Source organism: Zea mays, chromosome 1 (assembly GCF_902167145.1).
Source record: "Zea mays cultivar B73 chromosome 1, Zm-B73-REFERENCE-NAM-5.0, whole genome shotgun sequence".
NCBI classification, from domain to species: Eukaryota; Viridiplantae; Streptophyta; class Magnoliopsida; order Poales; family Poaceae; genus Zea; species Zea mays.
The window spans coordinates 179,560,535-179,572,643 of record NC_050096.1 but is presented as its reverse complement, the minus strand read 5'-3'; the positions used below and the strand labels follow the sequence as shown (position 1 = coordinate 179,572,643).

Genomic DNA, 12,109 nt, shown 5'->3' with positions numbered 1-12,109 from the left:
ACGATTTACTAGATCCAGGTGAAAAGAGAGGCAGTCGCATGAGATCGCTTAGGATGAGTAGCAGAAAGGTTATGAAGATTTGGGGCAGGATCTATGGAATGAAACATGGCCTTGATAGGGTTTGCGCAACTAGACACCAAACGATTTTTTTGACACAAGTGCACAAGGAGACTTGGGTTGATCTAGCGGTCAAGCTATGGGCGTCTATAAGTTGTGCAGGTGCAATTTCAAGTGTAAAACACACAAGGGCTAGAAACACCAAAACAAGCACGTGATTTGATATTTTTTAAGGGTTTCACTAGGGAACCACTAGATTGTTTGGGGAAGGGGTCTTTTCATGAGCAGGACAGACAACATTTTTTTTGGTTAGAGGCAAAATGGACTAAACAACTATCGTACCTTCTAGAAAGCAAGGCAAGAGAAACACATATCACGACCTAGTCAAGAATTACCAATCCGATACAAGGTAAAACATTTCTTATAGTTCCTAACATAGCAGTACATCACATTATTCACAAGTTATTATTGGAATAAAGGTGAGAGAAGCATGTTGATGCATAAGAGACAATTATAATGCGACAATCATGATGCATGCTCATTCTAGTCGTCTTCTCAGACCTAACTAATTTTTCGGGTGCTTTTACGGCATCCTTATTAATAGTAGTAGCAGCCTTTATGACTTATATAAATATAGCCACCTAGCTACCCATCTATTTTCCTAAGGCTTCACGTCCTAGGTCTATCCTGATCGTCCTGACGATCTATCCAACATTGGTTTCTAAGCAAGTTTTACTTTAGAAAAGTTGGTAATCATGACTTACTGACTTCTCTGTGATGGTATTCGCTCCGATACCAGCTGTGGCGGAACCGCCCGAATTATTCCAGCTTAAGTGTCCAAGTTGCACCCATAAGGGCAGCAACACACTTAAACAGGAATAACCCGTCAGTCCCTCGGATCTAGTCCGATAAAGCCACTTACCAGGATCGAATACCACTAGCTCACACGAAGGTGAGGCACAGAGAAATACAATAAAACATAATACCACAAATTTAATAAGTATCATTAGTGATTACATTATCAGAGTTTCAGAAATAATAACCATAAATTTTAATGCAGCGGAAATAACTAACGGAGAAAACCGAGTAACATGGCGAAGCCTGGCCACGCTACTCCTCCTGGTCCTCTCCTGTGGAAGCAGTAACCCACTCGACCATCTATCCCGGTGGCAGGGACGAAGGCCAAGTCACACCATCAACCAATCATCCTAAGGAGTACCTGCAAAAATTATGCCACAAGCAAGGCTAAGTATACTAATACTCAGCTAGACTTACCCGGTGTGAGGAGTCTACTCCTCTACCTCTAGACATGCAGCTGTTTGGCTGAGGGGTTTGGTTTGCCAAAAGCACTAGCTGAGTCTAAAATCAAGTTTTAGCTTTTCAAGTTTTAGTATGATCCTTTTAGACTAGATGTGTACCTAGCTATTCATACATGGTATCAAACATTTTATCAATCAACATCTTTTTGCCAGTCACCTCATTTCCACTTATTACTCAATGCAGTACAATGGATCAAGCAGTCTCATTAGCTGCGAGAAGCAGACGATTCGAATCGAGTTTTTATCCTTGCAAGGTAAACCTAAACACACGACATGTAGGGGCACTCCGTCCCCACACATATCAACCATCCCCATCGATTCCCCGTCAGCAGATCAGGGCTCACCGCCTTGGCGTACAATGCCTCACTGACCCCGACTGCCGTCGTGCAGTGACCGCACTTGTACCCACCATAACCGGAATGGGAGACCACGTCTCAGGTCGCGTGAGGGGTAAAGTCCACTGCCAGGTTCAGTCAGGTACTAGGCTTACCGATTTACCATATTTCTCGGCATGTGCTTAGTACGTTCAAACGCTTGACACAGGTATCCGCACGTTAATCCTTATTCCAATTTTCATCTTGTAGACCACGCATCCCCATGGACCCGTGTCCACAGACCATCACCATTCTGTTATCAAAGTGGATACAACCAATTCCTAACCTCGCGCGAGTGCTAGAAAAATCACTCGACTTCTACCGAGATCCTAATTAATAAAGCAGCTACTCGACCTAGCATACTAGTATTCATCTCAATAGGATTCCTGAGATCATGCAACTAGGGTTTAAATCAACTCCTACACTTAAGTGCACAATACAAGCCTACAAACATTAAGTGTAGTAAAATATCATATAGAACAGGTTATGCATAAAACCGGGGCTTGCCTTTAATTTAACACTTAGGTAGTGTTTGCTGGGGGAGGTACTCGCTTGGCGAGCATCCACTGGTTAAGTTCATCCTTCCTTGGGTTGTCCACCATCTACAGCTTGTGGTTGGCACCACGCCAGTTGCTCGATCATCCTCTCTCGGTCCTAAATGAGATGCAAGATGCATATGTATGAATACAATGAAAGATATCACAAGATATATAGTTACACGGTAGCGAACTGACATTTAATTGTAAGACACCGTAAACAACCACACACTAACATTAGCTATTTGCACGTTATCGGCGTTTCAACATCAACACCATTAAAAAGACGACAACATTTTATTTAATTACGCAACCCAACTACGACATCACAAGTACGCGCATTTTATTTATTTGGATACGGCTTTTCATTAGTTCTTCTAGTGATCATACAAAAGCATCCCAAACACAAGTTTAACAGAGGACACAGCAAGCAAGCACATGAATCATGGAACACATGTTAACTTAAGTTTAGACATTACAAGTCTAGGTCCGTTAAGTGCTAACTAAGCATTTTAAGCCAAAAGGGTGAACTAACAATCAAATAAGCACTAGCAGAATTTTTGGACAGCAATACAGCAGTCACTTGTTTCAGTCATAACTCACAAGATATTTAACCAAAAATAGTAAACTAGGACTTTCTAGAAAGCTTGAAAAGTGTTTTACAACTTTGGTATTGTCATCACAGCATGATTAAACACTTAGCAAGGTCAAAAGGTGTTAACACAACAGCGATGTCCAGATTTGGACAGATTCAGACTTATGACTTTAAAAATTCATAACTGAAGATTCAGGCATCCAAACAAGATGATCCTAGACTTTCTGGAAAGGTAATAAAATTGTCTACATATCATTTATAAACATCTTAAGGTGATTCAATATTTAACTAAGGATAAAATACACTAGAAGGCTTTGCTGTCCAGAATTGGACAGATCCAGTCTTCAGACTTTAAACATCCATAACTTAATCTTCAGATCACCAAAAAGAGTGATCCGAGACTTTTTGAAAAGCTTGGCAAAAGCACTACATAACTTTTATAATCACCAAGAATTGATTCTATGTTGAACTGAATCAAACAATTCAGTTTTCGAAATCTGTTCTGTCAGTGGACAGAACACAACAACCAAGTTGTAAAATTCATAACTCTTAAACCGTCAGGCCTTTAGTTATGAAATTTTAACACAAGCAAGATAAGAAAAGCATCTACAAATTTATTATAATCTACAAGGACTGATTCAAACATTAACTTAAGCAAACAGTACAGTCTCTGAAATCTGTACAGAAATTGGACAGATTCAGTTACTGAATTTGTAAAAAGCATAACTCCTAAACTGTCAGACCTATGGCTGTCAAATTTTAACACCAGCAAGATAATAAAGTTATCTACCACTTTTCTATAGCACATATCTACAGAAAACACAATTTAGTTCATCAAACATACAGCATACCGAAAACAGTGCGTGCAGCCCAAAACAGCAATCAATACATTTCAGCTTCTATACAATTCAAGAATTGCGGCGTTCTAGAGACTTGAATTATTATAACACTTTGACATTTGTTAGAGTTAAAATAATCAAGTGAGAACTAACAAGTGGACTTACTAATTTTTATCTGTGTCATTATGAGCACTAGAAGTACCATATTTAATTAACAACACATTCTCCCCGATAATCGATATCGAAGTGTTGTTCACATAATAATTTGCATTTTAACTTAGACCTCACATGAGCACTAATACTTTTCATCCGCGACTATAACCATACGTATTTAGACTACAACAAGCAAATCATCGTGACCACGAGCTTAACTAAAGTCATCTAACAAGTTGGTTAACCAGTATAAAACTTAGCAAGTATTTTAGACTTCGCAACTCAAAAACATAGGTGGGAGCAGGTTAATTAGTTTTTCTTAACCACTTTCTCAACTTAAACTGGACAACACCCAAGTCACTTAAAACACCATATTTTAGGAGACCTCACATGTCGAGCATCAATTTATAACCTAAGTGACTCAACCTCTATCACGCTTGACAACTACCACATCACCCGATTTATCTATTTGGAACACCGCCTGCCTGGCGTACTACTAGTACCTCGCATTTTGACTCGACTTAAAAACATAGAGGAAGCGATGACTACTTCGGCATGTCACCACCTCACTACACAAGCCAAAAATTATTATTATTTAACCACACGCCTAGATAAGCATGATTTCAATTCAACTTGCCCATATTTTAAATCTCGGCATAAGCTTGGCTATTGGCTAACGAAGTGACCATTTTCTAATTACCAACATACACCACCTTTCACCATTTGTGGATACTTGCACGACACACGGCTATTGTAATACATCACAAGTACATACAACCCCATCAGTAAAGCACCAGCACATTTCCAAAAATTCCCCGAGACTACGACGACAAGGCTTCGATCCGCCATACAACAAAAATCATGACGAAGTCGATAGGTGCTATCAACTAATCGTTAAAAAAATACTAGACTTACTTCTCGCCTTGCCACTACAACACCCTTTAGTCACATGACCCTCGGAAGCCTCCTTCACACGGTTATATAATAGCGACCTAAACGTCGTGTTACACAATACATACATCTTTCCTCGTCGCGAGTATAACCATATTACGGCATATACCCGCGCACCTCAAATAAATATCTCATGCCACCACTACTATATCACACCACGGCACACACACACCTACGTGCACTAATTAAATCCTCGCATCCCATGTATTTCCAATTTACTCATCACATTAAACAACACAACATATTTGCTTACCAAAACGTGAAGGCAACCTTGCTACGACATATAACCAAAACATTTTATACCCACACACACTCCAACACCAATGTACACCACATCGACAAAAAATATAATTGTACAAACTACAAATCGCACACATCCAACCACATCGCATAAATTCCTATCGAAATATAAAAACATTTGAGTTCTTTTCTACTTCTTTTTCTTTCGCCACGAACTTCAATCCATACCAATACATTTTCTTACACATATACACGCATGCACAACATCGACCAAGGCTTAAATAGATTAATCCACAAAATACCAAGTGAACAACCTGGACGAATCGAGGCTAGTAACATGGGCTGTCCACAAGGCTTGGCGTTTCGTCGAATGGGCCAAGCGCGAAGCGCGGCGTCGACCACTAGCGAGGGTCGACGGCATAGCGGACGGGGCTGTGCACAACACATTATTTCTCACGGGTATTCCGTCGAACAGCCAAGGGGCATTGAAGAGAACAGCAAGGGCGCTCAGCTATGGGAGGGAAGCAGGGGCGCCATGGAGGTTGCTGCCGCTGCTTGGTGTTTTGAAGGGTGGGCTGTTGTTCTTCCCTGCGCTTGAGGGGTTTCCTGCGCACGAGCAGAGAGGGAGGGAGGTGCCATGGCTGCCACAGAGGGCGTCGGCCAAGGGAACTGCTCCCTGCGCGCAGGGGAGAAAAAGGCTCCCTGCTCTTAACGCAGTGGAGAAGAGGGGGCGTTGGGCAGAGGAAGAAGAAGGGCTTGGGCGCCATGGCTGAGGAGCTTCAGCGCGCCGAGGAAGGAGCAGGCGCGGTGGAGAGAGCCTGCAGAGCTGCGACCGAGCAGAGGCATTGGGGCCTGGGTGAGCTCGGCCATGGAGCTCCTGCGCACGGGGAAGAAAAAGCTCCCTGCTGCCGACGTCGTGGATAAGGGGGCGCTCCCATGGGGGCCCTGCTCCCGCGATGGCGTGGTGCTGCATCCCAGGGAGCCGAGGGGGAAGAATGGCGCTGTTGCTGGGTGGCCATGGTTGGAGCAGAGAGACCCGCGCCCATGGAGCAGGGAGGGCGTCGCTGGTGGCTGTTGCTGCCGTGAAGAAGAAGAGGCAGGGAAGAAAGAAGGTGGCGGCTGGGAAAAATGGAGGGGTGGGAGTGCAAAATTGCCAAGGGCAAGGGAAGGGGTCCATATTTATAGAGAAACCCTAGGGTTAGGGTTCCCTAGTGGGCCAAATGGGCCGAGTTAGGCTGGCCCAAAACACTCAAACGGGCTGCGCTAATTTATTTCTCGGAATAAAAATGCTCTCGCGAAAGTCGTCCGTGTAAAAATAGAGCGAGCTGGTGCTCGGTCGGACAGAACGACGGATTATCCGTACTAAGAATTTAAATTTGTTTAGCGTCGCTCGAAAACAAAATAATTTCTCGCACCCAATTAGGAATAAAATGAATTGAGACCGATTGGTTTCGGATTCGTGATCGAGATCAATCGGGTCGGGTTAATAAAATCATTGCCGGTGTTGATTTTCGCATTTCGGATCAAACGCAGAGGTATTAAGCCGAGTCGGATAAAAATTAATTAGAGGATGACCTACTGAGTATTTCGTTTGAGAGTACGGACTCGGATTAATTTTTGGACATAGATCGAACATCGAGAAAATTGGATTCAGACACAGCTCGACTAACAACTGTCGAGTGCTTGATTAAATGAGCTTTAGACGAGATTTATAAATCAAGAATGATTAACAAGTTGGCATTCGTGCCGAGAAATAAAAGTTTTAACCGGCTCCAAAATTGGCCTTCTGTGAGACTGAGTAACTCCGAATTCGGTGAAACGTGAATGAATAATCTGGATAATCAGGGACATACGCGAGCGAGAAATAGAAATTTTTACTGAGCATCCGAGATTGGGATAAATCTCCCGATATAACGCGAAATAGACACCTGAGGTGTCACAGCGGTGGTCAACATCATCCACGCCGTCAATCGCTTGTTGGTCCTACGCTCAGTGCATGAGTCCTTCAACTGGCGGTGGTGGAGCAACCGTACTACCACAGCGCATACACAGGACGTAGAGAACAACTCCAGAAGGTGAGCCCCAGATCTCCGCTGCCGTCTTCTCGCCTGAAAAAAGAGGGGCATCTCTATCTCCACCAGCCACTAGCAGGCGGCGGACGCTGCTCGCAGTAGGTAACGGCGTGCATCAGGGTAATATATTGCAAATAGTTTAGGGTTTCAGTTTCATTCACGAGTTTAGTACATGATTAATGTATTTTCTCGTTGGATTCTGAGCTCCCAACCTGATGATTAGCGTTGTTTGCACAAAGAACCGAGATCTGTCGTCGAAGACCACCTAACTGTTTCTCATGGCAGACTTGCTTGCTTGCTCTGGCTTGGTTCATTGACAATTTACCACTTCCTCAGTTCCTCTGTTCTATCATTTATGGTGTAGTTTTCCTGTGAGAAGAAACCTGTAACCACACATACACGCACATGCATGCCACTCATTGTTTGGTTCATTTAGTTATCATTTACTTTTGGCATAACAGCCACAATGAGCCACTTCAGGCTTCGGTCTGTTCTGTGATTAGCAGAACATTATGGGCTCTAAAGCAGGAGGACTTTTGAGGTATTTTGATGCCAAAATTTTTAGACATACCATCATTGAAGTTGCTCTGATCTGTACAACATTTACAAGATTTACAGAGCTTCAACTAAGTCAACTTGTTGAGTCGCTTGTTACATATCTTTTGCATATGGGAAAAAATAATAGATAAGGTACTTGGAGTTGGCAAACAATTGTTTGATATACCCTTTTTATATGCACTTGTTTTTGGTTACCAACCTGCTAGCTAATAACAAGTTTTCACTCATCTCTACCATTTTTCGGAATGGCGACGTCTCTTCGCTATATGTCAATCAAAGAGGTAGTGTGAGACACATATTGGCAACTGACCAAATGACTTCAGATATTTGGGGTCTCATCGATGTTCAAACATAGAATGCACAAAGTAGTCAGAAATGGTAATTATATTGTCATTGTTGTTACTGGTAGTGATGTTACTTGTTCTACTATCACGAAGGAGAAATTTGATCCAATTGGTGGGCCTTTGCCTAAACTTTCACAAGCTGATTCCAAGCAATGTGTCTGAAATCTTTTTCTTGTGTTGGTAACCACCAGATGCTTGTCAATTGTTAAACTTATTTTGGTTGGCTTATTTTCAAGAATAAATGATCTCTGGTAACTGAGGAGAATGTTGTAGATGTTGATTTTCCTTTTAGGAAGGTGAAGCTCTCCGATGTGGGTAGGGGGTTAGTACCCCTTTCCTCTCCTCTAGCGTGCTTAAGGAGGTATTGTTGGGATTTTTTATACTGATACTCAGTTGTATATATGTTTCTCAGGAATGGAAAATGTGCATATATGCTTCTGGTTGCAGTGAGATTGGCCTCGTCCAAGTTATGGGATCTGGTATGTTAAAGGATTCTGCCTGGTTATATTGATTTTATTATTAGATAATTAATTTCTCTCATAGACACACCTGTGTTTTACTTAAGCATGTTTTGATTTTGTTTCCTGTTTTAGCCATGAACTAGACAAGATTATAAGTTTACAGAGGCCTTACATCAAGAGAGTACAAGATTGCCATAAGGAAGTAAAGTCTTTGAGGAAAGTGACCTTATGAGAAGCTTGAGAAAATCAACTTGTGTGTGAGAAGTTTTGTCTACTTGTGCTAATTAGTCATATGATATTTTTAGTCATGAACTAGACAAGATCAGAAGTTTAAAGAGGTTTTACATCGAGTACAAGATCGCCATAAGGAAGTACAAGTCTTTGAGGAAAGTGACCTTATGAAAAGTTTGAGCAAATCAACTTGTGTGCGAGAAGTTTTGTCTACTTGTGCTGATCAGTCATACCTTGGAATATTGCTGAACTGTTGCCTTTGTTGCTCATTGGCTTCAATACTTCATACACCATCAAATGAGTCATGTGCAAAATTCTTCGAAGCATTAGTTCTTGCTCTAGAAGAACTTCATCAGGTGATTACTCTTTTGCTTTCCTTTATTGAATAATTAGCACATGTGCGTTCAAAAAAATTGCCACATGAATGAAATGATATATTCTTGAATTATTCTATTGAGTTTTTTGTTTTTATCACAACACCACCCTGGCGCGCTAGAGGCGGGGTCGAATCAGCAACGACGGCTGACATGACACTACCATCCAGTTGCTCACTGCTCAGGTTGATCTCCATGCTTGAGTTCTTGAAATGTTCTGCCTTAGGTGTGAATTACCATAATTGAAGTCTAGGGATTATTCTTGGTGCCTTTGTGATTTTTCTGACCATGAAATGGACCAGAGTTCCAATCTCTGTTGGTTTAGATGAAGTGGCAAGTTTTTGTTGTGTGTGTGTGTGTCTCTGATAAAAGGCACCCATATTTATGTCTGTGACATTAATCCAAATATGCTAAATGTTGGGAAAAAGCGTGTTGCAGAAAGAGGTCCCGAGCATGAACTTTTCTAATAGATTTTGTTGCCTCTGTCTCAAGTGTGGGTTATGTTGTTCAACAGTTGGTTTTTATTTCCAGGTTATAGCAAAGAACATTGTCTTAGCTGGATACAAGGAGATGCAGAAGCTCTGAGTTTTGAGGATGGATCTATGGATGGTTACACTATCGCATTTGGGATCAGAAATGTGACGCACATTGAGAAAGCTCTATCAGAAGCTTATAGGTCGGCTAATTTAGAACCCTAACAATTATTATTGCTCATGTTTAAATTATTACTGTTTGAACTTCAGTATATGTGTCTATTCTTCGTGATTAAGTTTTTTTGTCTTCGTGTGCAGTATCATGGATTAAGCTTTTTTATATTTTACCATGTTTGTTTAGTTGATGGTTCTGAAATGTCATTACTGTCATATCAATTGGCATATTTCAAAATCTTTTTTGCTTAGTTGATGGTTCTAAAGCAAGGGTGGAGGTTCCTATGCTTGGAGTTGAGTCATGTGGATGTCCCTATTTTTAAATAGATGTAAGTTTCGTCAATCATGTTTACTCGTCAATCTTTAACTGCTCTTTCAGATTTTCTGCCCTTCTTTTTTCAGTTATGATGCTTACTCGTTTTCTATGATTCCGGCTATTGGAGAGCTGGTTGATGGTGATCGGCAGATAGAAGACGGGCAACATGCTAACCAGGCCTGTGAACCTTGAACCTTGGCAGGAAAAGTTTGCTCAGATGATTCAGGAAGCCGGATTCCAGAGGGTGGAATATGAAAACCTCCTGAGCGGTGTAGTTGCCATTCATTCTGGACTGAAACTGTAGAGCTGAATACGGATGAATGTTTTTTCATGGGTACACCGCTTCTACAATTAGTAGTATTTGTTGTTTTTTAATGAATTCTATAATAGGTTCGGTGGCTTGTAAAAGCAGCTGGTGCTGGCTGTCAGCATCAGCACAATATGTAGAATAAGTAGTATTTGCGAGAAGTATGTGCTAGAGCAGTAGCGTCAGTGGCTATTTTGGCTTTTAAGCCAGCTGACCTCTTCCATTTGTAAAGCTTTTTCTTGGAAACGTGAAACCATCCAGAACATCAAATTAGTCTTATCACATACCTCCTCCAATACATTTTTTTGTTCTAAAAACAATGTCAGAGTTAAAATAAGATTGACTTAGCATCTGAGCTGACTTACCATCAAGGCAAAGATGTATTCACAGAGCAATAGCATGCTCGCTACCTTGGCAGCTTGGCCAAAAACCTCATCATGTCCACAGGCTGCTTCGGGATCAGGAGCCGCTGCGTGACATGAGCCAACAGAGACGTCTTCTTGGGTTTGGCCGGGAAGAGGCACGATTACAACGGAACATTGGACTTGTTGGACGACACGAGCCCTAGGTTGCTGTTGCTGCTGCCACCATGGCCAGACGAGCTGTCGTCGCCGTTGTCCTCTGCTCCACCTCCGCATGGAGACCCTTGATGTGGTCTGCTGCCACCATGGGCAGACGAGCTGTCATCGTCGTTGTCCTCTGCTCCACCTCCACATGGAGACCCTTGATGTGGTCCAGCCCGTCTGCACTCCTGCTACATGTTGAGGACCTCCCCTGGAAATTGGCGGACTAATACGACATGAATTGATGATCGGCCTTCGTGTCTAGCGCCACCGTGATCTCCCATTTGTCGCACACAGTGGCGGACATAGAACTAGAATTTATGGGAGCCCAAAAAGATCGTATTACAAAATTAAGCATGCCCATAAAAAACAAGTATTACATAAAATTAAAGTTTCATACCAATACACGATACATATTCAAAAAATAAACTATATGAACAAAAAAAGTAAACATATCATTGATTTTTTATTGGCCGAATCAAAATCTCTACAACTTATTAAGGCTGCAAGGGGTAGCCTGCCTCCCTTGCGTTCTGTCGTTAGACAATCTCAGTTGTCCGTTCTATCGTCCTGTGATCTAAGCCGCCCGATCCCATCCACCGACCCCGCAGACATCGTGCTCCCTTCTCCCACGAAATCCCCTTCACTGCACCCAAACTACCCCTCTCTGCGCCCCCGACATCCACGCTGCCTCAGCTGGCCGTCCAGCGCCCTCTCTGTGCCTCCCTCCCCACGTCGCCTCAGCCAGGCGCCATCGATGGTCCACTGGAGGCGGTAGGGGCGCATGCAGGGTCGCCGGGTGGTGTGCGGAGGACCAGAGGCGAGGGCGCGAGGCGATTGACGAGAGGCAGGAGGGGGAGCCGCTGACGAAGACGACAAGCCTAGGACCGCTCCACCGTCGCTGATATCCCGAGCCTGAGCGCCGCCGCGTGGCCTGCGTGCCGAGCGCGGGTGGGGGAGGGTTCGCGAGTGGGAGCATCGACGCTGAGAGGAAGACGAAGAAACGACAGCGACTATGTGCATTCGCTGGAGCTGTGAAAAGGTTAGATGATCGCAGCGGTGGAGGCTTCTGTTGGTCCAGGAAAAGCATTGTAGCTCTCCTATATCGAATTTTTTAGGAGACGAGATAGACGACGGCTAGCGTTGTGGGCTACATGTTTCCTCCTTTAATT

General features: G+C 42.9%; 1 protein-coding gene and 2 pseudogenes across 3 annotated transcripts; 2 read left to right on the top strand and 1 right to left on the bottom strand.

Moving 5' to 3' along the window:
* Nucleotides 1-5,232: 5,232 nt before the first annotated feature.
* LOC100383747 (uncharacterized) lies at nt 5,233-6,216 on the bottom strand. The gene has a single exon (NM_001176383.2). It carries the CDS (start codon nt 6,035-6,037, stop codon nt 5,576-5,578), a length of 462 nt encoding a protein of 153 aa, NP_001169854.1. The 5' UTR covers nt 6,038-6,216; the 3' UTR covers nt 5,233-5,575.
* A 2,230-nt stretch (nt 6,217-8,446) lies between these two features.
* LOC103640622 (uncharacterized) lies at nt 8,447-9,045 on the top strand (annotated as a pseudogene). Its single transcript, NR_161273.1, has 2 exons — nt 8,447-8,517; nt 8,632-9,045. The product of NR_161273.1 is annotated as an uncharacterized protein (transcript).
* A 418-nt stretch (nt 9,046-9,463) lies between these two features.
* LOC103640621 (ubiquinone biosynthesis methyltransferase pseudogene) lies at nt 9,464-10,658 on the top strand (annotated as a pseudogene). The gene is made up of 2 exons (NR_161272.1): nt 9,464-10,080; nt 10,154-10,658. The product of NR_161272.1 is annotated as a ubiquinone biosynthesis methyltransferase pseudogene (transcript).
* The last annotated feature ends 1,451 nt before the right edge of the window (nt 10,659-12,109 follow it).

Coding starts and splice junctions, on each gene's coding strand:
- LOC100383747 (NM_001176383.2), bottom strand. CDS start 6,037: ATGCAGCACCACGCCATCGCGGGAGCAGGGCCCCCATGGGAGCGCCCC.